General features: G+C 37.4%; 1 protein-coding gene across 1 annotated transcript in view; it reads right to left on the reverse strand.

Moving 5' to 3' along the window:
- The window catches only part of itga1 (integrin, alpha 1), a 62,514-nt gene extending 44,648 nt beyond the window's left edge, over window positions 1–17,866 (reverse strand). Inside the window, exon 1 of the mRNA XM_046861047.1 lies at window positions 17,689–17,866. Within this exon, the coding sequence (XP_046717003.1) occupies window positions 17,689–17,731 (43 nt within the window). The 5' untranslated portion in view covers window positions 17,732–17,866. The remainder of the gene's footprint in view (window positions 1–17,688) is intronic.
- Between the last annotated feature and the right edge of the window lie 9,127 nt (window positions 17,867–26,993).

Here is a 26,993-nt window from a genome sequence, read left to right on the forward strand (position 1 = left end):
GTCTCAGCCAGACTCAGGCAGGCAAACAGATAGACAGACAGAAAGACCAACAGACAGACAGACAGACAGACAGACAAGCTTGCTAGTTAAGGATTTTATTTGATAAAATTTAAACAGGCTGATGAACTTAGCCAGAATGACAGACAGACAGACAGATAGATAGAGGTATAGATAAATGGATAGATAGTCAGCCAGATAAAAACACAGACAGACAGACAGACAGACAGACAGAAAATAGACTAATAGAATTCTGATTAAAAAAAAAAAAAAATGCTAATATAAAATGCTATGTTTTCTTAAGCACAGAATCTCAATGTTATTGTGTAGATTTTGTGCATTACCATCCAAAACTGTAACTACATCTGTACCACCACAGGGACACACTTTCTCAATTCAGATGCACTCTTAACAACAACAACAACAACAACAACAACAACAACAACAACAACAAAAGATCCAGTTCAGCGTATGAAAGACTAGCAGCTAGCAGGAAGCATACAGAAGAAAACAGAATCACCTGGTGTTTGTTTGCTAAAACTATTTCAACACAAGTTTATTTGTTTGAACAATTCAATCTCACGCCAGTTTAACAACAACCGTTGGTTTCTGGTTTCCCGCAGGAGAAACCAAGCCACTAATGTTCTCCTGCTGTGGTATCTAGTTATTAGCTTTACACAGTCAGAAACAGGGCTGGGTTTCTACAAGCTCTGTAGCATTGCACTTGTTCGTGGCGTGTAATCTGATTTTACCCCTAAAATAATCTGATCACGCGACAGCTTTGTCTCCTTTCACACACTCTCCTAAAAATGAGTCGCGATCAGTTAGCATGACCGAGCTAACAATGACAGAGGACGCGCTCCAATGTCAAAGCAGCACTCAGGCTAATTAATTTAACAAAAGCCAGTATCAGAAATTGTCCTCCTTTTTTTTGAACTGTCTCCGTTTTACTCTCTTTTACATCCTAAATTAAAGTTCTAGCATTTCCTTCAGTCCCGCTAATATACAGTAATATGCATCATACTATATGTAGTATGCAGATTTTCCCCTGTGGGGTAAAAAAGATTTCACAATGTATGTTTTCTTATACATGAAAACAACTTCCTGTGTTTCGAGGTGTCACAGGTGGTGAGAAGAGAACAAAATAACCCCTTTCAGATAAAACACATGACTGTCAGGCTCTCCAGCTTTCCATGCAAACAAACTCTGACTGCTATATGACTCCAGTTTTAATGGATGTTTTGGATGCTATCTGTGCCGTGAGAGGAACATGCTAGCGAAAACCTATTCCAAATTTACAGCACATCCCAATATATATTGTACAATCATGTTTTTTTTTACTTTAAGGTTAGAGAGCATATATGAAACAAGCTAGTTCCTGTTATCCCTTTGTTATATCAGCCGTATATCAGTCTTTCTTTCTTTCACTAGTTTCCCTCACCACTAGTTTCCTTCTATTCAAGTCAATAATTCAGTGTGTGATGTTCAGCGCGAAATACTTTGGTATAAAGTGCTGTGACTGAAGACTAATTCCAAACATGCTAAATAATCGTTAGCAACAGTTGTGAACGTTTTGTGGAGAATCTATTATACAAGTCACTATAAAAAAGAAAGAATAAACACATTGATATAAAACTTTCTAACACTGTTTGGGATCAGGCTTCCGAATTTCAATATGCACCGGTAAAATTGGCAAAAGCCCACACAGAAAAGGAATATGTAGAAATAGATCAATAACCTTTGAATGAACATATGGAGCAAAGCAGAAATACAACCAGACTTGCCCAGGAGGAGCAATTAACATTGACGTGTGCCAACACTGAAATCGTTTTATTAATTCCCCTGTAGGCTACAAAAAAAACCCTTCCAAATCCAGCGCTCCTGATCCAGATCCAGATCCAGATGTGTCCTCTGGAGACCCGAAACCTCCCCCATTCACAAGAACAGCTTCCCAATCTGTCCAACGAAATGACGCAGTGCTCCCGCTGCTCATGTAGGCTTTCATCCCTGCATCCTCCCACGACCGGATCATGTTTTGTTAAACACCCGCACACGTACGCACACCCTGACACACCCTAAAAAGTGCTGATTTTAAACAGACTTCACGCAGATTCGCACCAAAACAAAAGCACTCGGCTCAGAAGATGGTGATTAATCCGGTGTTTCATAGAGAAAACTAAAAATACGCACGCTCACGTAGGTCATTTCCTGTATAACAAAACACATGAAGGAGAGCAATGCAATGGTTCAAAGCGCTCAGAGGCACTGTAGGAAATACAGATGTGAGGTTTTTTAAAAATAAAACTCTCATGCTGAGTTTTTAATAGTATTTCTATTAGTATAGTTAATTATATTTATAATGAGCTAAATGTAATGCAGTGGGACACCAGCATCCGCAATCTCCGATCCCAAAGTGAAGTAGTAGCGAATGCTGTTTACTGTACATACCTTAGCAATATGGACAAAAGTATTGAGATACCTCACTCCCAGCCATTTGTGGTTCTTCCTTAAACTGACACCACAAAGATGGAGGCACACATTTGTACAAGGAGTGTTTGGATGCAGTAGCGTTACATTTTTCCTTCAATTGAACTGCATTTCCTTGCCCAGAAACCTGCAAGGCTTTCCAGTAATATTATCATTTACACACATGTTTTTGGACATCTGACCATAAGATTCGTTGGTTGCTTTTTGAACATCCCATTCCACGTTTGTTCCCATGTGCTCTTATAATAACCTTCACTCTTTTAGGAAGATGTTCCACTAGATTTTAGGAGTGTGCTTGTGGAGATTTGTGAAGATTCGTTCAGCCACAAGGGTGTTACCAAAGCCAGGTGAGGAGTGAGGAGGCCTGGGGTGCAGTCAGCTTCAAGTTACTATGTTTGCGGTCAGAGCTCTATAGCATACAACTTAAGATCTTCCACTTCAACCCATGTAAGCATATCTTTATGGAGCTGGCTTTGTTCACAGGAGCATTGTCATGCTGGAACAGGTTTGGGTCTCCTAGTTCAAGTGAAGGGAATATTCAATGCCACCGCATCCAAAGACATTCTGTACAATCATGTGCCTCAAACATTGTGTTACTTGGGAAAAGAAGTCAGGTGTCCCAATACTGTTGTTAAATGAATTTAAAAACGTGTTCTGTTTGAGGTGTGTGAAGAGGAAATCCCTGATTACATTATAAAAACAAACTGAATGCAGTTCATCACCTTAGAAATGTTCGAATTTAGATTGAGGTTTTATCCATACACAATCATACACAATATTACATGCAGTGAATTTTTTGATGACTGGTCCGTGACATAAAAAGTTAAAAAAGGATAAAATTGCAATGAAATTCTTATATGTAACATATATAGGAAAAGAAATTCTGATTGTGATTTCCTTCTTTGTTCATATCGATCGTTAGATATCAGTCGTGCATGTAGACTTTTAAACCCTGTTTGTATATACTAAATCCCATTTGCGGGAGGAAATCGTCTGTGTCTGTGGATAAAATGCCCCTCGAGGCAGGCCGCTGAACGTCGCACGGTGAGGAAGTCGAGCTGAATGCAGCGCTTCTGCTACTGACATTATCCAGTCCACTTCCTTAAGTAGCTTGCTCATTCCCAGCCTTTTACAGTCCACTTCCTTAAGCAGCTCGCTCATTCCCAGCCTTATACATTTTGGCAAGAATTCAACAAGGCAGAATATCTGATCTGGGACCAAGAAACAGAGCAGGATGTGACGGATTAAACAGGGGACATCGCTTTCGAGAACATGTGTGAAAGTAACTAAAAAACAAACAAAAAAAAGTATATAACGAGTCCAGGAATTTGAAGGAATAGTTTCATAATAGATAATCGTTAACATTATTTTCACTTAACTACAACCTGATTCTGTGATATAAAACAGTGTAATAATTTCAATACAATTCAGTTTGTACAGTGCGTAGTTTATGTAACAGAATTAAATAGAATACACTTTAAATGTATGCATTTATTTCTATAGTTGTTCCCATTTAGCAAGCCAGCGGTGATGCTGGTGAGGGAAAAACTCCCTGAGATAATATAAGGAAGAATCCCTGAGAAGAACCAGACCCTTAAGAAAACACACCTTCATCTGGGTGAGACTGAATATCCATACATTATAGTTTTATCCTTGTTGAGGTTTTCAGCTGTTTACTGGTGGACACTTCAGTGGAAATCTGTTCATGGCAGTTGCAGTTCTAAACCCCCCCATAGCAAATAAATTACAGTCCAAAATCATGTTAGTATTGTAACTTGCAGTGCATCCTAGAATGTCTTTGTCATATCAACTTGGCATTTTGTTTATATCACCAGTGTCCCCATTTTTTATTATGATTTATTGTTAGAACTTTTTTATAGACTCAACTTACCTTTGTATTCTTAACCCTCCCATGGATGAGGGCTGGGAAGGAATCTGTGCAGGGGTCAAAGTTCCTGCTAAATATACCATAATGCTGGATATGTAGAAATTAAAAGAGAAGCCTTCATCTGTGTGGTCTGAAGTGAAGGGAAAAAATCCTGCATGTTTGTCTTTGCTTGAGAAGGAACAGCTAAAGATCGAGCTGTAGAAACATCAGACAGGCTGACCAGGGTTTCAGACAAAACATTAACAAGGCCAAAGTACCCTTAAAAGCTTAAAAACCCCACCCCAAAGCTTTAAACGTTGGTATGCACCCTGCAGTCAGATGGTTAACAGAAAAGGGATGGTGCCATGAGAAGGAGGAGGAGTGCTATGGGTTTTGGGGTCTGGAGAGCAGATGAGGGTACGATGTTATTCTCTGAAACAGACCGAGACATCAAGACATTGATGAGTTGCCAGATCAGACAAAACACACCTGGGTTTAGAAATTATACATAGAATTTTTATGAGTTTATGACTATATTCAAGATTATTATTAATGTTATTTTACACTGATGTTTTGATATAATTTTGGATTAATAATCATCAGCTTCAATCTGGCAACTCAGACTGATACAGTATGTCAAATGGAGAAAGTGGGATGGAAGAAATTTAAAATTACATCCAAAGCTGGTTTTAAAAAATTTATATATATATATATATATATATATATATATATATATATATATATATATATATATATATATATATATATAGTTCCTCCTCAAACTGTTAGCACAATATTGGTGACACAATTGGAATTAAGGGGCAGCTGTGTGAATTAGATTAGATTAGAGTTAAAGAGTCAGATAGTAGGAGAGAGACACACAGTAGTGTGTTACACATCATGAAGATCGTGAAGAAATGTATGTCATGTTTCCCAGCTATAAATTAGTTTTTAAAGCTTAAAAGAAAGAAACAGGCCAGTAGAATCTCAGAAGAAGAAGTGTGTGTGTGTGTGTGTGTGTGTGTGTGTGTGTTTTCAGTCTGTCCACTCTAATGCCCTCCGACAGCTGAACTGCAAAAATGAGTCACGCAGAAGAAATTTAACTCAAAAACATGCTTTCTCTCGTTGTCTCTTTTACTCAGTGTAGATCTGTCTGTCTCTCTACATATCAGTCTGTCTGAAGGTCTCTTTGTGGATATGACTATCACTCTGTCTGTCTTTTTATGTCTCCGTCTGTTGGTCAGCATGTCAGTAGATCTGTCCATCAGTCTATGTCTGTCTATCTGTTAATGTTTAACTCTTTGTATATCTATCTGTCTGCATTACAGACAGTCTGTCAGTCTGTAGATCTGTCTCTCTATATATCAGTCTATGTGTCTCTCTATAAATTGAGTATATCTATCTGTCTGTATTTATATGTCTGTCTCTGTTTATTTGTTTCTTGCCGGCTCTTTATGCCTGACAGTCTGTCTGTCTCAGTATAGCTGTCTGTCTGTCTATGTAGCTGTTTCTTTTCGTCTGACCTGTTTGTTCTGTAAGTCTGCTCTCTGTCTGTCTGTATGTCTCCTTAATCATATGTCTGTCTGTCTCCTTGTAACTATGTGTGTCTTCTTAATAATATGTCTGTCTGTCTCTTTCTGTAACTGTCTGTCTTCTTTTTCTGTTTGGCTGCCTGTTTCTCTGTGTACCTGTTTTTGTTTCTCTACATTTATATTTGCCTGTCTGTGTGTCTGTCCCCCTTGGGGCATTGCATATGGTGTGTGTGTGTGTGTGTGTGTGTGTGTGTGTGTGTGTGTGTGTGTGTGTGTGTGTCTGTGTGCATGTTTCCCTGTGCTTAAGGCTACATGACCCCAGGTCACAGAGTCACAAGGTCACATCCCAGAGGTCACACCTGTCTGTCTTCCCACAGTGGGCTCAGTAGTTTTATTTGTACTGTCAGATAGCAGAGGGTTTTTTTTGTTTGTTTGTTTCACCACACAAGTTTCTACAGCAATCACGTCACTGCTTTCCGAATTAGATGGACATTATGCCCATCACCTGTTTTATGGCTGTATTTTGAGAAAATAGACTTTTTAGAGCATGAGTGTGAAAATAATTTGATTTTGAAATGTTTAAAACAGAAAATAAAAGTTTTAAACATCTAAACAATGATTTCACACTGAAAAAAAAAGAGAAAAATAAAATTTTAAAGGAAATGACATAGCGTGCATTCTGGTGCACAGGAAGTCACACCTCTGAGTCCAGCAAACAAAGCTTTTTAGCTGCAAACGCTATTCCACTTCAATTCCATTTCAAAACTACACAGATACAAATTTAGCACCGGCTTTATATCGAGCAAGCACTGGTTAGTAAAAACGTCTGTTTAACATGCATAGAAGTGTGACTTCCTGTGCAGCATCGGATCAGCATGGCATTTAAATAGTAACATTTGATGTGGCTAGCCTTTTTTATTATTATTTTTTTTTATTCTCAGCATGCTGGTGTTTTGAGGGTAATATCACACAAAAGAGGCAAAAGAATGATCCATTGATCCAACAAAGCAAAGCGAACATTAGAATTCCATTTTGAAAAATATTGAAATGTTTAAACGTGCGTATGTGTACATTGCATTCCTTGGTTTTCTGTTTGGAAAGTGATGAAATAATTATGTTTAAAATCGATATTGTGCTCAAAATATTTATGACACACCTCATTTATAGTTTCTCGCCCTTCTGCTTTTTGACTTTGAGTTATTTGGGTTTGTGGGACTCTTGAACAACCTGGATATAAATGAACCGATCAACCATCAGCAACTTCTCAGAGCAAAGTTGAATGTTAAATGAAGCCATAGGTGGAATATACATCTCTGTTTGTCTCCCATTTCCTGTCAGCATGAAGTGGGAGACAAACAATGATGTCTTCTTCTTACAGTGTTATTCTGTGCACAAAATGTTCAACCATTGCAGAACGACCCTGAATTAAAACTTCTTTTAAAGCTTTGAGACAGAGAGTAGTGGAATAGCAGATATTCAAAAAATTAAAAACTTATAGTTAGAGCTTATGCCCCATAAACAGGGAGGTGGAGGTGGTAGCTCAGTGGCTCTGTGTTACTGGTCAGAAGGTTGGAGGTTCAAGCCCCAGTATCAGCAAGCTGCCACTCTTGAGCCCTTGAGCAAGGCTTATGTGTGCTCCAGTGGTGCTGTATCATGGCTGACTCTTTGCTCTGACCCCAGCTTCCTAAATGTTGCTGGGACATGCGAAGATAGAGTTCCACATGTGACAATAAAGGCTCTTCTTCTTCTAAACTAGATGCCTAGACTTACAATCTGTTTAGTCATTTCTGGAACGGATGAGGTTAAATAGAAATCAAAGACAAAAAGTTTTATGATGCCTTTATGACTGCTAAAAATAAGCCTTTAGCTGCTGACTCAATCTCTTTCAAACTAACTACTTGCATGTCTTCCTTCACCACATCCATAAACCTCCTCCTTGGCCTTCCTCTTTTCCTTCTTCCTGGTGGCTCCATCCTCAAAATTATCCTACCGATATACCCCATGTCCCTCCTCTGCACATGTCCAAACCATCTCAAACGCACCTCCGTCACCTTGTCTCCAAAACGTTCTACATGCGTGGTTTATAAACTAATTTCAGATCTTGTCCATCGTCGTCACTCCCAACAAAAACATCAACATCTGCTCTGCTACCTCCAGCTCCACCTCCTGTCTTTTACTTAATGCCACTGTCTCTAAACCAAACAACATCTCAGGTCTCACCACAGTCCTATAAACTTTCCCTTTCACTCTCACAGATACTCTTCTATCACAAATCACTCCTGCTATCACTCTTCTCCACCCACTCCACCCTGCCTGCACTCTTTTCTTAACTTCTTTAACACACTCTCCATTACTTTGCACTGTTGACCCCAGGTACCTGAACTCCTCCACGTTCTCCACCTCTTCTCCCTGCAACCACAACCCTCCACTGCCCTCCCTCTCATTCACACACATGTACTCTGTCTTACTCCTACTGACTTTCATTCCCCTTCTCTCCAGCACGCACCTCCACCTCTCCAGGCTCTTCTCCACCTGCTCACTACTCTCACCACAAATCACAATATCCTCCGCAAACATCATAGTCCACGGAGACTCCTGTCTGACCTTGTCCATCAACCTGTCCATCACCACTGCAAACAGGAAAGGGCTTAGAGCCGATCCTTGATGCAGTCCCACCTCCACCTTAAACCAGTCTGTTGTTCCTACTGCACACTTCACTGCTGTCACACTATCCTCATACATGTCCTGCACCACCCTCACATACTTCTCTGACACACCTGACTTCCTCATACAACACCACAACTCCTCTCTCGGCACACAACGGTGAGAATTTTTACACATTGCACACTTTCCACAACGGGTTACGTCTCCACCCTGCTTAGTTCCTTTATCTTGTGTAGCTGGTCTTAGTTTCATTCTGACTGCTCTGTCTGCCTTTTACATTTCGATGATTCATTGAGACATCTTATCCTGTGATCACATTTTGATTTCCCAGAGTCTCGATAAGATGCTGATTACAGTTTTTTTATTGGTTAATAGCTGTGTTTTGTGATCTTGTTGTTGACTCACTAACTGTTTACTGTTAATTGAAAACACTCCCATAGACGTCTGACAGTCAGATGTGGTTTGTTTCATGTTACTGAATAGTTCTTCCAGGCAAAGGATGAGAAATCAGATAAGCTATTTTTAAATACCACAACAATATAAAAAAAACTGTCCTGGTGATTCGGCCATGACGTGATGCTCAAATCGTTAACGCCTCACGAAGGGCTGATTGTGATTGCAATGTTTCCGATTACAGGAGAAATAACAAAGATTACAGAAAAATCCAAACAAAAAGGAAAGACAGAAGAAGCTAAGAAGAAGAGAGAGTTTAGAATAAAAGAATAAGGAAAGAAAAGAAAGTAGGAATTGTGAAAAAATCAACAGTAAAATAATTTTGAGTAGAAGAAAGTAAATAAGTACCTAAAAGAAAAGAAAGAACAAAAGAAGGAAAGTAAGAAAAAAAATAGTGAAGATTAAAGAAACAAAAAGCATAAGAGAAAGAGTCAATGAATAAATACAGAAAGAAAGAATGAATGAAAGAAACAAAGTGTGAGAGTAAAAGAAAAAGTGTGTGAGAAAACAACAAATAAATGAAAGTGTGAAAAAGTGTGAAAGAGCATAAGAAATAAAAGAGAAGGAAACAAAGAACAGTAAAAATAAACAGTGAAAGAAGTGAAGTGATAGAGTGAAAATGTGAAAGAGTGAAAGAAAGTGAAAATTTTAGAGTAAAAGATATTGAAAAGAATTAAATGAAAGAAAGAAAGAAAGAAAGAAAGAAAGAAAGAAAGAAAGAAAGAAAGAAAGAAAGAAAGAAAGAAAGAAAGAAAAATTGAAGCAGGTGGTGCGGGAAAAAAGTGTGTAGCGTCGATGTTGTGTGTTAGGTTTATCAAAGCTTTTTGGTAAAAGATATAAACTGTTGGTCAGGTAATAAAAAAAATCAATATGAAAAAAAAAAAAAAAAGTCCTACAGGAAAATGCAGCATAAAGAAAAAAAACAGCCAGGGGTCAGAAGCAGAAAAAACAAGAGCTACAGAAACCTGGGGAAAGGGACAAAGAACACGTTTCAGGAAGTCACGCCTTAAACCGACTGCACAAATACACAAGACTTCACGAAGTGCAAGACAAAAAGAAAGCAGAAACAGGTGGAAACAATCAGCAGGCGACGCAGCTTCGTTCCTGAATAACCAACGTTGGCACATGGCTTCCACCAATCACAGAGCAAGACAACAAGAAGCAGCTATCTCAGATTAAATCCAATAACATTAGCAGATTTTAAATATTTGCCAACGCTATCTACCTTGTGTGATCGACTTATTCAAAGTGTTAAGGTTTTAAAACTTTTTTTACTTTTTATATATATTTGATACTGGTGGACAAATCCCACTGATATTAACAGCAGATGCCCTTATCCAGAGCGACTTATATTTATCACATTCATACAACTAAGCAGCTATGGGGTTAAGGGCCTTTCTCAGGGGCCCAGGAGGGGCAGCTTAGTGTGGGCTGGGCTTTAAACTCACAACATTGATACCCAAAATCCTATGCCTTAACCACTAAGCTACCACCTCCCACTGACAACATGGTCCACCATTTAAGGAAACATTGTGACGGTGCCAATAATCATTAGTATTCTGGGATTGGATGCAACCATGATCCTATTAATTAATTATGCATTCATTCCAGCCTTTTCTTTTTAGTAGTAACGTATGCAAGAAAAGGAAAGAAAATTGGGACCAATATGGTAAAGGGACAAAAATGTAATAAATATAAAAGATGAGGATGATATGATAAATATGATAAAAAAAATTATTAAATTAAATATGTTGGACATATAGCTACAGGATCTTAAGCAGATAATAAACTATAAAAATAATATATCTATAAATAATAGAAAAATATTTAACTTGGTAACATGAGCAACATTTCGATGGTAACATAATTAATTAATTTAATTAATAAAATTTATTTATTTATTTATTTATTTAATTTCAATATAATTCAGCTCAAATTTATTTGTATATCACTTTTAATGGATATTGTACCAAAGCTGCTTTACAAAACAATAGATTACAAACACATTTACAACACAAGACAAGATTTTTTCAAATGAGTGAGCAACAGTGTCAAAAAAAGAAGTTCCTGAAATGGGAGAAACCTTAAGAGGACCAGATTTAAAAGGAAACCCGTCCTCATCTGGCTGTCACACAATGTCCATTCATCATACTTTTATCATTGTTGAGACTATAAGCTGTTTACTGATGGGACTTAAGTGAAAAATCCTTGCATACTGTGAATTTGATTATCGCCACCAAGGCTGGTGGGTTCACAGGTCAAAGGTCACTAAGATAAAAAACGTTCACCTTTAGGGTTTGTGTCCTTTTCTTAGCACTAAATTAGATTTTTAATCAGTTGTATTCCGACTGCTGGTTTAGCCGTATTGTGATATCTCCAGTATGGCTGTCGCAACGGTTCAGAAGATGCAACTATTACAAAAAAAAATAACAACACTGGCAGCACAGCTAAAGACTGACGTTTTGTCAATAAGTAGATTAATGTAGTGTCCTGGAAGTATCTTAAGGTCATCATGAACTGTCTTAATGAGTAAAAGCCACTCATAGACACTTAAACAGCTCATCCTCATTCTTTAATGACATGGGCGATAAGCCAAAAGATTTTAAATGTAATTCTGGTACTTTTCTCTGGCACAGTCCCACCTGGTAACGTGTAAAATCTGCTGAGCAAGCACAATCCAGGAAACCATTTATTTCTTAATTCCTCATTACAAGTAATTCCACTAATTCCAGAAAGCACTAGACTCTTATCATGTATATGCTATTATGGAGTGATTTCAGATCGTCACAAGGACCTGGACCAAATCAGTTAGCGACAGAATGGCTTTCATTAGCATCCAAGTATGGGAGAACATGCAGGAACTGTAATGAATGGACGTTCAATGCCACCCAGATGAGGTTCTCTTTTGAGTTTGGTTCTGCTCAAGGTTTCTTCTTCATGGCATCTCAGGTAGTTTTTGCCACATTCGCCATTGGCTCACTAATTATAGGTAAACTTACAATTAGAAACAAATTTAAAACAATATACACTCTTTTATACAACTTTATAACCTCTTTATCTCTTTAAAGCTGCTTTGAGACAATGTCCATTGCTAAATATAAAAATAATCAAAATCGAATTGAATTGAAATGAACTGAAAAACATGGGACAGAGAATAACATTAGAGGGACAGTTGACATGAATGGTAGATTTCTAAGGCACAGACCATTTATTGCATTACATTATTAAGAAAGTCTTTGTCTTTCTCTCTCTCTCTCTCTCTCTCTCTCTCTCTCTCTGTCTCTGTCTCCTCATCTCTCCTATTCCTTTCCTGTTCTATTTTAGGAGCGCATTATGAAATTAGCCATCAAACACAGCATAGTGGGCTTGCTGCCCGCCATAAACGATGGCATGAGGAGATGAGTAAATCAATGAAATGAGGTGGTAAGTGAAGTAAGTGAGGTTAGGGAGTTCAGGTTATAAATTTAGAAGCGATGCTTTGAAAAGACAACTTTGCAGCCTTGCGTGAATATCAAACCGAACTGATGACCGGAGCTAGGGAACAGAGCTAGCATTCCACACAGGGACTACACGTAAACACAGGAATGCTCGGTTTATCAGAGCGTGGAGATAAACAGAGTGTACACATGACAGATACGTGACAAGACAAATGATCTCAGGCATGCTGGGGTCGTCAGTTTTACAATCGTAAAAAAAGGTTTTGGTGTTTGTATCTGATTCGTTGAACCGTGAAGGGGTAGAAGCATTGCATCAAGATTAGCCCCTACAGTGATAAAATGCTAAAAATGCTAAATCTTTACACCTAATTGGGCAAACCGGTGACGAATGTTTACTTCACATACTCATTTACAGTGAGAAAGGCCTTTTAAATGAAATAATAATACTATTGTTTTCGTTACAGGACACTGTTTTAAATAGTTCCTGAAAGCAGAGCATTAGCATGCTGACTTTCTGGTGGTTTAAAGCGATTAGCTAACAAATTAGCTCATTTACAATGTCAGATTATGTGACTCTTTATGTAGAACTGGTGTTATATTTCTATTATTATTAGTAAAATATCTTTTTAAACACGAGATGAAATACTACTGCAACTCTAATCAGATTCTCTAATCTGCATGAGTCTAAAAAAATACATTAGAATTAAAAAAAAGAACAATAACTCATTAGTATAATTCAATATATCTTTTTTTTTTTTTTTTATGTTTTTGTTCAAACAAAAAAACTTTATAAAAAGCTTGATCCAAGATTTTCTATGAAAATAAAATGTTCAGCTTCAGTCTGTTTGTATTGTATGTGTGTGCTGTTGGTTTTACCACAGCAATTCTTTGTATGTCGCACACCCACCCAGACACACACACACACACACACACACACACACACACACACACACACACACACACACACACACACACACGTTATAGTATCCATACCCACACTATATGGCCAAAGGTTTGTGGACACTTGACCATCAGAGCAGCCATATGTGCTTCTTAAACATCTCATTCCAGATTTCTTTCCCCTTTTAATGGTATAATAAGCTTCATTCTTCAGGAAAGGCTTCCAGTAGATGTTAGTGAAGAAGTCATATCGAGATCAACCTAAAGATGTTCAGTGAGGTTGACATCAGGGCTCTGTGTAGGACACTACAGTTCGCCAACCTTTCTCAAACTTGTGGAACCAGGTTTTCAAAGATCTCGCTTTGTGCACAGAGGTCATGGTGCTGGAACTAGTTTGGGCCTAGTAGAGAAATTCATGATGTGCAATTCTATACAGTTGTGTACTTCAGACTTTGTGGCATTTTGGGGAAGAAGTACTGCACTTCAGACCTTCTCACCCAACATCAGTGCCTGATCACTTTAATGCTCTTGTAGATAAATGATCACATGTCTCCACAGCTAAAATCTAGTGGATAGCTTCCTCGAAGAGTATAACTGTAAATGAGTGAATAAGTCTGGAATGGATGTTATCTAAGTGCCCACAAACTCTAGAGTTCCTTTAAAGTGTCTGTCTGAAAGAATTCTGAAAAGTTAAAAAAATGTAGAAATGTATATGAAAAGGGATTTCTATTTACAAAAGGTTTTACCAACTGATTACTTTCCCCTCGAAAAATCTAAATACGCATGAAAAAATACACAGATCAGGAATAATATTATGAGCACCTGCCTAATATTATGTTGGTCCCAATTGTTTCTGCCAAAACAGTCCTATCACATTCAGCATTAACATCATTAACTTCTTCAGCAGTTTGAGCTACAGGAACTCGTCTGTTCACGGACCATCCTTCGTTCCCAACGTGCATCAATGAGCCTCGCCCGCTCACGACCCTGTCACCGGTTCACCACTGTTCCTTTCTTGGAGCACTGTTGATAGATACTGACCGCTGCAGACCAGGAACATCTCACAAGAGCTGCAGTTTTGGAGATGCTCTGACCCCCACGATTAAACCTCGCTCAAATCCTTACACTTGCCTTTTTTCTGCTTCTTTGTGGACAAAATGTTCACTTCCTAATATACCCAACTAACAGGTGCCATGATGAAGAGATAATCGGTGTTATATATTCACTGGTCATAATTTTACGACGTCATAATGTTATGTCTGATTGGTGTATGCTGACATACCACACATTTTTCATTAATTCTGCACCGGAAGATTTGCAAAATGAAAAGAACTTCAAGGAAAATATCACAACAAAGTATAATATTTTTTACAGTGGATTGTTGCACCGGCTACTATTTCACTTTCTGTGGAAATGCTCCAACTAACGACCGAGTTGGGAATCGTCCTAATATCCCTGGTTTAGTATTCTACTCAGCATGCTTGATCGGCCCTCCCCAGGACTTTAAGGCTTTTATGCCACTCACCCAGCTTTCATTCACAAAATCATTTAGATTTAAACAGTCAAGCATCAGTGAATATGTTGTGCCTTGTTTCAGTCCTTACATCGTTTTTTTCCCTCACACACGTGAGGCACACTTAAAAAAAAAGGGAAATGTAAACCAACTGGCAAGGAAAAATGACCGAGCACAAGTTTACACTAATCAGCATTTATAATCGCGAGGAAAAAACTCGAATGACTGCAAGTGAATTGCATGTTACAATCAGGTCGGTCTGATTGCACACAGAAATTCTCTAACATGCATGCAGTAAACCAGATGTTGGATTTCTGGTTTGAAACCAAAAACCACCTGTTGAGCACTGAAGTGTGAAACCTCAGATATCACCACAGTTTGCAGAGATACAAAGCATATAACGCCATACGTATAGAGTGGGTCGAAAGTTATAGCCTCTGGTTGATCTGTGTGTGTGTGTGTGTGTGTGTGTGTGTGTGTGTGTGTGTGTGTGTGTGTGTGTGTGTGTTTTTCCCTGCGAATACACATCTAAATCAATTCTCTAACAAAAATCACAAGCCTGCATCACATGCATGACTCCAAACCAGTGAAAGAGAGAAATAAAAAATGAATGAGTGTAATGTAGAGAGAGGAATGTGAGAAAGGAAAAGAAAAGGAAGATAAAGAAGTCAAAGAAAGAGAAAGACTGTGGTCAATTTGAACAAAAAATCCTTAAAACCACAGTGCTGTTGAATTCTGGAATCGGATTGTCAGGAGGTGACCGTAATTCTGACAGGTTTGCATTATATGTGCTCGTATAACTTCATTTATTTACATATATTCGACATTAAACCTAACTGGATAAAAGGTAAAACGTGGCCTTTAGGAATGAATGATTCATTTCATGTGATGGCAAGTCACTGTGGTGAAAGAGAAAAAGACACTATGGTTATTAGAAAATAATCAACTTGGTATTGGATGGGAACAGTGACTCTGGTTTTTGTTGTTGCCTCGTTGCTGATTATTTTTTAATAACAACAAGATTCAACAGGTTTCCTTCCCAACTAAAATAATTATTTTGAAACAGCTCTGGATATATTTTAGTCAATCTTCAACATCTTCACGGCAGACAGGTTACACACTGAATAACAAGAGTACTAACCTGAATGCTTTATTATTTACCTGAGCTTTATTATGTATATGTTACCTAGAAATAGATAGATAAATAGATAGATAGATAGATAGATAGATAGATAGATAGATAGATAGATAGATAGATAGATAGATAGATAGATAGACAGACAGACTGACTGTCAGACAGAGAGACAGACAGACAGACTGACAGACAGACAGACAGACTGACTGACTGTCAGACAGAGAGACAGACAGACAGACAGACAGACAGACAGACAGAGTATATAATGCACAAAAAGAAGTAAAGTAAATTCTTAATTTCAAATTTATGATCAATAGCAAAAAACATGCATCAGGATCCACGTAACACGCACTAAATTTGTACGCTTTGAAAGTATTTTAGTTTACTTCGTCTTTTTCTGAATCTGTACGATCGCTGTGTGTGATGAAAAGTTCTATTACTCCTTATAAAAGTGTTGTGCAGACATCGAGCAGCATGCTTTTTTTTTTTGACAGCGCAGCATATTACAAAGCCCAGGAATGCATGCCAATGACTTTTGTAACAGTGTGACACACCCATTACAAAGCACGGAGTATTGATTCTATTAGCTTAGTCCGCTATGCAACTGAAATATTTCTCAATATTTTACATTTTTATTCAAGTAGTTGTCAGGTTGTTGGGGATTGAGCTGGAAAAATGATGCACCAAAGAATGAAAATCCACAAAAACACTATTTGCTATTCAAATTCAGAGAAAAGAAGGTGATTGTGTCCACCATGCGAATGCATTTTGGCATTTACGACTCCCACATCAACTCTGACCTCATATTTAAAAGGGCAGATTACACCATTATAACAGTTTGGAGGAAATTCTAATTTGGTTTGACCACTATAATATAACATCCTTTCCATATCTGCCACTATGCAGCTAATACATTCCCCTGTGATCATTCATTTCACACCAACCCATGTCCATTCATCTTCTTCATCCAAGGTCACAATGCATCTGGACGCCATCCAAGAGAGACAGGTGGCAAAATTCACTCCAGATAATAAGCCTGAACACTCACACACATTCCCACAATCATTCACACCTTTTCGAAAAATCGGGTTTCGACTACCATGTTTTTGCACAGTAGGTGTGGAGAACCTGGAGGAAATCAAGGATCATCCCAAACTCTAAATTCAACTGATGCATCAAACTTTGGTTATGTTACTAATTCCATGGTAAATGAATGCAATACAATGGCAAACATCAAGATTCATATTTAAAAACAAAGTGGAAGCTCTGCTTTGAAATGAGAATGAAATAGTGTGTGTGCTGCAGGTGTACAATGGTCAGGTGTTTTAGAAGCATGTTCTGCAAAGATACCTTCTAACCCATGCATACACATGTAAGGATTTGTCATACGCACAAATAGTTCATGCAATGGAAAGGAAAAGTGCAAAGCACGTGCATAATCGAAATGAAATACATGTAAAAGCAAAAAACAACAAGGGCTTCTTCAAGACTGTGAAACTGTAAAGTGTAGAAGAAGGAATCAAAGGGCATTGGAAACTTATAAGCGCACGCGCTTCATTTGACGGGGTTCATCATTGCCCCGTTAGGAGCGGTGCCGCGCGTGCGTTGCCGCAGAGACGCGGCTTTAAAAAAGAAAACAGGCAAAGTGACGAAACTAAACAAATAAACAAATAAACAAATATCTAGACATATGCGTTACTTACCGAGCAGTGCCGCAAATCTCAGAAATTGCTCTCCGGTGCGCATTGTCCGGCTGTCTCGTGCACCTCGACTTGTCTCGCGCGCGTAAGAAAAAAAGATTCCCGATTAGCGGGCAGGAAGATCCGTGCGCGCGCGTGTGTGTGTGTGTGTGTGTGTGTGTGCGTGCGTATGCGTGTGTGTACTATTGAAGGATGTCTTGGGAGTAAATACTGAACTCAATCGTCGGACCGCGGTGCAGTTCGGGGCGGTATCGCCCCCTGGTTTTGCAATAAAGTACTTGCAAAATGTAAAAAAACCAAACAAAAAAAAAAACAGGATACATCTGTGTGCTGAGAAACATGTTCTCTTTAATAAGTGACAATTCTGTGCATCTAATGGTGGTTCCACATGAACAGCTTAAAAGTTCTGCATGCATGAACAGTTCTGCATTTAAGGACCCATCACGAAACACCTCAGCAATGATGGAACTGTAATGAATGGACAATTGGTGCCACCCAGATAAAGATGGGTTTCCATTTGAGTCTGGTTCATTTCAAGGTTTCTTTCTCATATCATCTCAGAGAGATTTTCCCTGCCACTGTTGCAACTTGGTCACTTTTAGGCATGTAAACTCATTTTATAACCAATTTATGTCTGTAAAGCTGCTTTGGGACAATATCCATTGTTTAAAGTGCTTTACGAAGGAATTGCATTAATATTTATATTATAACTGTCTGCAATCACTCAATTATTTTCTATTAGCTTTATCCTCTATGGTTGCTGGGTGTAAGACAGGACATAATACACCCTCAACAGGACAGTCGTCCATCACGGTGGTGGATGAAGTATGTAAAAGCATGTACTTGAGTTAAAAAAGATACACTAGTTAAAATACGACTAAAAGTGCTCCCTTTTCACTCAAGCAAAAGGACCAAAGAAACTGTCCTTCAAATGTAATTAAGTACCCAGAATACTATTTATTATGGCTATATTGCTTATTCAACTCAGTTTATGTGAAAAGACTCTAATGTTACTCTTAGCGCACCGATCTATCAATAGTATATATATAAATGAGTTAAGCACTGATTGATATCTATTAAAATGATCATGAGCCCCAAAACTTCTTTTCATTACTTTAGATAATAAGTTAATAATTGGATACCACAAGCGACAATTTCGAAACAGAGCGCACGCTTTACCCTGATTGGTGGATTGCTGTGCGTTTGACCAGTTAAGTTTTTATCCGCTCATAAATCAAAAGGAACGACCGATTTCGCAAAATGTAGTTGAGTAAAAAGTAAAATATTTAACTTTGAAATGTAAAGTTCAAGTTTCCCTAAATGCAAATATTTAAGTAAAGTACAAATACGTGATAAAGCTACTTAAGTACAATTACGAATTACATTTAATTTGTGTAACCGTGTCCACCACTGGTAACCATTAACTTTTATATTTTCTCATCAAATCTAAAGAAACACACATTTTGGATGTCTGAAAATGGGAAATGTTTTCATGTGTTTTTCTGGTTTTCAAATAAACACTGTGGACCATGTGGAAATACAACACTGTGAAAAGTTTGTTTTGTCTGAAATGAAGGTTTTATGTTGTGTAGCATGGCATTTTAACATCCTCTCACAAAAAAAAAAGCGCTAGAGTCAGTAGGTTTGAACTGTGTCCTGACACACAACTTTGACCCAAACACATCACATTGCTGACAGACACGTTTTGAAGTTGAGCGATAGCAGCAGTGTGTTAAACTTTACCACATGAAAGACCAAATGCCCCAGTACCGATCCTCTCCTCCGTCACTGGAAGTCATTTGTTATTTTGACACGGACCCCGACGGAGGCCCCCTTCTCCAGCAGCTACTCACTCCATCATGGGTCAAACTTAGAGGAGATCTGCCTTCCATGTGTTCAGTGATCAGGTGTTCAAGTCTTCTGGGTCAAAACCATGGATGACTTTTTGGAAATTCACCCGGCTCAGGTTCACTAATAGAAACAATAAACATTGGCAAAAATCATATTTATACCACATCACTTTTCACTTCTCCTTTTTGACTGATGAGATGGTATTGATTTATTATATATATATATATATATATATATATATATATATATATATATATATATATATATATATATAAATATAGAGCCTGGTTTTAGTTGTCTCTTAAGTCACAGCTGTAAATTATTGTGGTCTATAGTAACAGCCGACCGTACGTTGTATGGTGGACACGCCACATAATCTAAGAAGGTGACTTAAGTAGTGTTTGACAAAAACTTTTTTTTATTTAGCATTTATAGAAGGAGTCTTGAGTGTTTTTGTACCAATAAATAAATATTTTAGATACATTTTCTTCTTTTAGTTGACCAGTCATGCTGTATTTGAGCTACAAAGCTTATGTAGCTAAAGAACAACCATCTCAGAAACATATTTATATAGACACGATTTTCCATAGGCTTGTGGAACAATGTTATAATCTACATAACATTCAGCTTTTGTATTGTAGGTGTTGGATGTGAACAATCCGTCCAAGATGGCCGCCTTATAGTGTTACATATAAGGTGTCATATTACACTGTAAAATTATGTACATAAATTACAATAAGTGTTACTGGGAAGTGGTAGCTCAGTGGTTGAGGCTTTTTTATTGATCGGAAAGTCAGGGGTTCAAGCCCTAGTATTGCCAAGCTGATGGGGTTTTAACCCTCTGTGCTCCAAGGGTGGCTGAATCATTGCCGACCCTGTGCTCTGACCCCAGATTCTTAACTCTGTTGGGATATGCAAAGAAAGATCTAGTGTATGGAAACTAGGTGGTCTGTGATCTTGCCACAGCGGTAGAAACCACAGGCTACATTATCAAGTACATTTAGCAATGGCCATTGCCACATAGCAGATAAGTATATAATACCGTATCTTACAAAAGTGAGTACACAACTCACATTTCAGCAACCATTTCAGAATATCTTCTTAAGAAACAAATCTTTAGTGTAGTCAATGTACCATGTGTACTCACTTATGTAAGATACTGGACGTCTTAAATTTATACATATATTCAACACTGGTGAAAACAATCTCCCTGAGAAGAGCAAAATAGAAAGCTTTATCATTCCAAGTTTTGATAATGTCCATGAAATAAATCTATACTTTACAGTAAAGGGAGGTAAAAAAGGATTAAGCCACATTAGCAAGTTGAAAAACTAGATGTAGTATAAGGGAAATATTTATGAAAATATTTGGGGCATATCATAGGCTGCAATTACTTTTGAGCTAATTTAACCTCATTGCTTGAATGTAAAATTAGAAAATGCCACACTGCTAAAAGGTCCTGGTTTGACATACATTTAAACTTTGTTTTGTATATTTTTATTTCTTGAAAAAAAACATGATATGGGAGAAATAAAGGGATAGTATGATGCATGTAGAGAACAGTAGAGTTTCAAGTCATATAAAGAGTACAAAGATAGGATTCATGCATATCCCCTGATCCTTTGTGACACACATACACAACACATCTGAACATCTCAGGAACTGGCTGAGAGACAGTTTACACTCAGGTTTCCTGTGTTGTCCACTCCCTACATCACTGCAGGAAGTCTGTGATTAGTCACACCCATCTGACATATAATGAGAGGTTATCACTAAAAGTGATAAAAGTTATTACAATATGCCATGTTGTAATGCATCATCTGTTCTAAAGTAACAAACTCTACAGGCACAGTTATTTGGAAGGAGTCTCCAGTGTCACAGGACAGTCATGGACAGTCACAATGTGACATGCAGGGGTGGTAGCTTAGTAGTTAAGGCTCTGGGTTACTGATCAGAAGATCAAGGGTTCAAACCCCAGTATTGACAAGCAGCCACTCTTGGGCTCTAAACAAGGCCCTTAACCCTCTGTGCTCCAGGGGTGCTGTATCATGGCTGCCCTGCATGCTGACCCCAGTTTCTTTAATAAAAATCAATGTACATGTGACAAATAAAGGCTAAAAAAAGGATAAAATACTTGAAACAAGAGAAAACCAGAAGCTGGAGAGAAAACATCTGCTGAAATATTTAAAACATGTGAAAGAATACTACAGCATTTTTAACCTAATCCATTACTTCTGAAACTGGATTTTAACCTAAAACCTAAAACAGGAAAACTATTTACTCCAAAATCACTATAAAATACATCCAATAAGAATGTTGTTGAATTCTGCCAATCCGGTTTTATTGAAAGCGTTCACAATTTGTTAAGTGAAAACGGATATCTTCTGACATATAACTTCTGAGATGCCAAACATCACACCAGGAAGTAAACAAGAGATAGACAGGAAGGAGGAAACCAGCTTCTGAAAACACAAGAGGTACTGGCTGGGACTGGGTTGTACTGATTGATACATGAAGATCTCAAGAACTAGACACTAGGCAACTAACATTTTATGCCATGGTCTGGATTCATCCTTTTAAAAAAATGCACAGTGCACAGTTTCTCAGGTAACATAGTGCAGAGTGTATATACTGTATACCTCAACATGGAACTCTACAGTCCCATGACAACATGTCCCCTACTGTCATATGTACCTGATTGCTAATCATCTATACCTGAGAGCAATCACACCTCACACAATAAACCCTAAAATTCAGCAATTCAATAAAATTCAGTAATGCTTTTTTTTTTTTACTGCTGACTTACGATGCTTATCTTTGTTGTTTGCTGTTCTTGTTTTTGATTTTCTGGATTTTGGCCCGTCTGTGTGGCTTGCAAATTGCCTGAACTTTGCATAATACTTGGATCATGATTTAGTTCAATGTATTGGATTTGATCAACAGTGTTGCATTTAATATATTACCCTCTCCTCTGTCTCCATTTGGCACCTTCTGTAACATACACGTGACAAAAATAAAGTAAGTAACAATGACTGCTTTTTTATGGTCTTTATTTCATTAAGCAGGAAAAGTCATCAATACAAAGTTCTTCTGTTTGATCACCTTTATCTTGATGTCCTGTATCATGGTCTTCAAATATTAGAAAATTTAAATCAAAATCCCTAATTAGTTCTTAGTATCAATGAATACAGATTTAAAACCCTGAGTTTCGAAGTATGTTATGAAATATCTGTAAAATCCTCATTGACCTCACCGACAAACACTTCCCATTGACGTATTTGGACTCCCAATAGAAAAAAGTGATAAAATCCCCCCAGAAAAATGTAATTAGAGTTGAACACACATTACTATATGTGTTTCAGGAACTAGTATGTTTGCTTGTTCTGGATCCATCAAGATCTTTGTACCCCTTCCCTTCCCTCCCCCCGTCCCCCAACCCCTAAACCTATTATCTGATTTCTTAGATAGTGCCTTTAAGCTGTTTTTAAAATAATAAACCACTCTTAATGTAAAAGAATAATATGGGAAGATGCAGCACAGGAAGTTGGCTCATGACAAAATAATATGTTTAGTCATCTCAAGAGTGGTGTCTGTACTTTTGTTTGTCTGTATCTGGGTTTCGTTTTCACCTTTGTAGATTCAAATGGTGTGACAGAAAAATGTCAAAACATCTGCTTATGTAGACTGCGAGCTACAAAAATTTGCGCAATCACATAAACTTGATTAGTGAGTCAGTGTGTGCTGGGATTTTTAGAAAGGAGTAAACAGGAAATAGTTTGCAAGATGAATCGAATGCAGTGACCATGATGGGAGATAATTCGGTTAAAGGCACTTAAACTGAACTTTCTGTTTGATGGTGAGTGCATAAAACATTATTTACTTGATTTTGCTTTACAGGGGACAGTCACCGCTCAGTAAATTGGAAACATAGGCAGTAACATTTCCTTAAATAATACCATATGCTTATGAACAATAAGTAGTGACTTTGTATTATACTTGGTAATGGACCTTTTGAGGACTCCAACATTTAGATCAAACACAGTGACTATACACCTATCAGGCATAACATTATAACCACCTGCCTAATATATCCTGCTCTATCGAGCATTAACAGCATTAACTTCTTCAGCAATTTGAGCTACAGAAGCTTGTCTGTTGGATCGGTGTTATTCAATTCACCGGTCATACTAACTTTTAGCACCAAACACCAACATTTACCATCAAAAACTATCATCGATCAAACACAGTCACTATCAACCATCAAGTATGTTCCCCATAAAACAGTAACAAACACTATTATAAAACTTACATTCTCCATTAATTTACCCACATTTACCATTCAATATTCACTATAAACACTGACAAACATAATTTAAGGCTATTTTTCTTTATCAAACACTTGCATTCACTATTAAACTTTTGGCACTGAACACCAGCACTCACTATCAAACATGAACATTCACTATTAAACACTAACATTCGCCATCAAACACTAATATTAAGATCAAACACCAGCATTATTATCAAACTCTAACATTTGTAAACAAACACCAACACTCAAAATCATACTCCAGTATTCAATATCAAACAACAGCACTCACTATCAAACATGCACAATCAAACATTAACATTCATTATCAAACACCAGCATTACTATTGAACAATGAAATTTGCAATTAAACACCAACACTTACAATTATACACCAATATTTACTATTAAACACTAATATTCACTATCAAACACCAGCAAGCATTATCAAACATTCACTATCAAATGCCAACTCTTAACACCATCAAGTGCCATTTAACACTAAAACTCTTAATCAAACCTCAATACTCACTATCAAACATGAACATTCACTATTAAAGACCAACATTCACTATCAAACAGCAACATTCACAGCAAACATCCAGCCTCACTATGAAACCTCAACACTCACTATCAAACACTAACATCCTCCCATCAAACACCAACACTTACTATCAAACATTAACATTCCTATTAAACACCAACACACTATCAAACACTAACATTCCCCATCAAACACAAATACTCACTATAAAACACAAACATTCCCCATCAAACACCAACACTTACTATCAAACACTAACATCCTCCCATCAAACACCAATACTCACTATAAAACACTAACATTCCCCATCAAACACCAACACTCACTATCAAACACTAACATCCTCCCATCAAACACCAACACTTACTATCAAACATTAACATTCCTATTAAACACCAACACACTATCAAACACTAACATTCCCCATCAAACACAAATACTCACTATAAAACACAAACATTTCCCATCAAACACCAACACTTACTATAAAACACAAACATTTCCCATCAAACACCAACACTTACTATCAAACACTAACATTCCCCATCAAACACCAACACACTATCAAACACTTACATTCCCCATCAAACACAAATACTCACTATAAAACACAAACATCCTCCCATCAAACACCAACACTCACTATCAAACACTAACATCCTCCCATCAAACACCAACACTCACTATCAAACACTAACATCCTCCCATCAAACACCAACACTTACTATCAAACATTAACATTCCTATTAAACACCAACACACTATCAAACACTAACATTCCCCATCAAACACAAATACTCACTATAAAACACAAACATTCCCCATCAAACACCAACACTTACTATCAAACACTAACATTCCCCAGCAAACACCAACACTCACTACTAAACCTCAACACTTACTATCAGACACCAACATTCTCTATCAAACAATAACATTCTCCACTAAACACTAACATTAACCATCAAGCCTAAACACTCACTATCAAAAGCCAACACTAACACTCACTATCAGACACGAACATTCACTACCAAACCTCAACACTAACAGCCCAAACACCAGCATTCCCCATCAAACACCAACTCTCACGATCAAACACAAGCATTCTTTATCTAACAGTGGTAATCATTGCAAACCAACATTCATCAGAAAACACAGTCATGAGATTAGTAAGTAATAAAGTGGAAATTCAACCACGTCATAATGCCTGATGAACTGATATTTCATGTCAGTGTTGATGTTTAAGTAGAAATGGTGGAGAACGTTGTTGATGTGGGAAGTTGTTGCTTACACACTGTTGGTGTTGTTGGAGGAGTTGTTGGAGAATATGGGTGGTCTGTGTCTGTGGTAATGTGGAAATAAATGCCTATACTATGCAACAGTGCTGTTCTACTCTATATCAAAATAATCATTCATCTGAAAAATAAATTATTTGTTGGCCGAGTATTTCCTTTGAGGAAAGCTCTCTGAATCAAAGAAAGTGCTGACATTTTGTAATTTGTTGTAATCTGAATAATTCAAGCTTTAATTCAATTTTAGAATGTCATTAAGGTCACTGCATAGTGGCTCTGAGGAATTCAGCTAGCGCTGCCTGGGTTTGTTTACAGTGGTGTGAAAAATTGTTTGCCCCCTTTCTGATTTCTTATTTTTTTGCATGTTTGTCACACTTTTTTTAACTAATTTAAATATTATAGAACTGCAGACTGTTACGTCTGGGTCATATTTCTGTACTTAAACACCAATCTCACTTTGATCCAATGATGGACTGATAGACAGTTTAAAAGTGGAGCATGTATATTTCTTAATCTGTGGTTGTTTAACAGATCAGGGTGATTGCGAATTAAAAACCACATGTTTGAAATGAGAACCACCTGAGAGCTGTGAGAATATACTTTTCTTGCCATATTTTTTGCGGTTAAACTATTAAAAATGTACATTAACATTATAAACACAGTCCTGGTTTGAATTAGAATGCTGGGTCAGGTAGTTTTTAAAGGACAGACATGGAGAAGAATATTTCTGGTTCCTTTTCACGTGTTTATTTAAACAATCCTACCAGGTATAATATTTCATGCAATTTTATATTTAATTGTAGTATCATAAGTTGGTGGTAGATATCATGGTAACGAGGCTACCATAACTTACCATTGTGTTGTTAGTTTGTAGTGTAACTGGTGTACTATTTTTATACTAACTTGTACTTGCGATATGTATGGGAACTACACTTTATATGTTCCAATGTGGAAGATGTTTGAGTCAGCGGCAGATGCAAATGCAGATAAACATTGTGAAACACGTAAAATGGTGCAAGGTGGGATGACCAGTATTAACATTTATTCATCATAATATACATACAATTCAAATACACAAAACATAAAATATTTACAAACTAAAAACAGCAGAGTATGAAGTACGGTGGAACCTCGATTCTCACGACCTTGACACTCGCAACCTCAATAGTTCACGACTTTTCATTTGGAACCGGAGTAACTCGCGAAAAAACTGATAGTTCGTGAGAAACTGGGAATCTCTCGAAAGTGCGGAGTTACTTTTTAAAACTTTGTACTAATAAATTACATAAATTTTTTTTGAAAAATGATATTA

Source organism: Silurus meridionalis, chromosome 11 (assembly GCF_014805685.1).
Source record: "Silurus meridionalis isolate SWU-2019-XX chromosome 11, ASM1480568v1, whole genome shotgun sequence".
In the NCBI taxonomy this organism is placed as follows: domain Eukaryota; kingdom Metazoa; phylum Chordata; class Actinopteri; order Siluriformes; family Siluridae; genus Silurus; species Silurus meridionalis.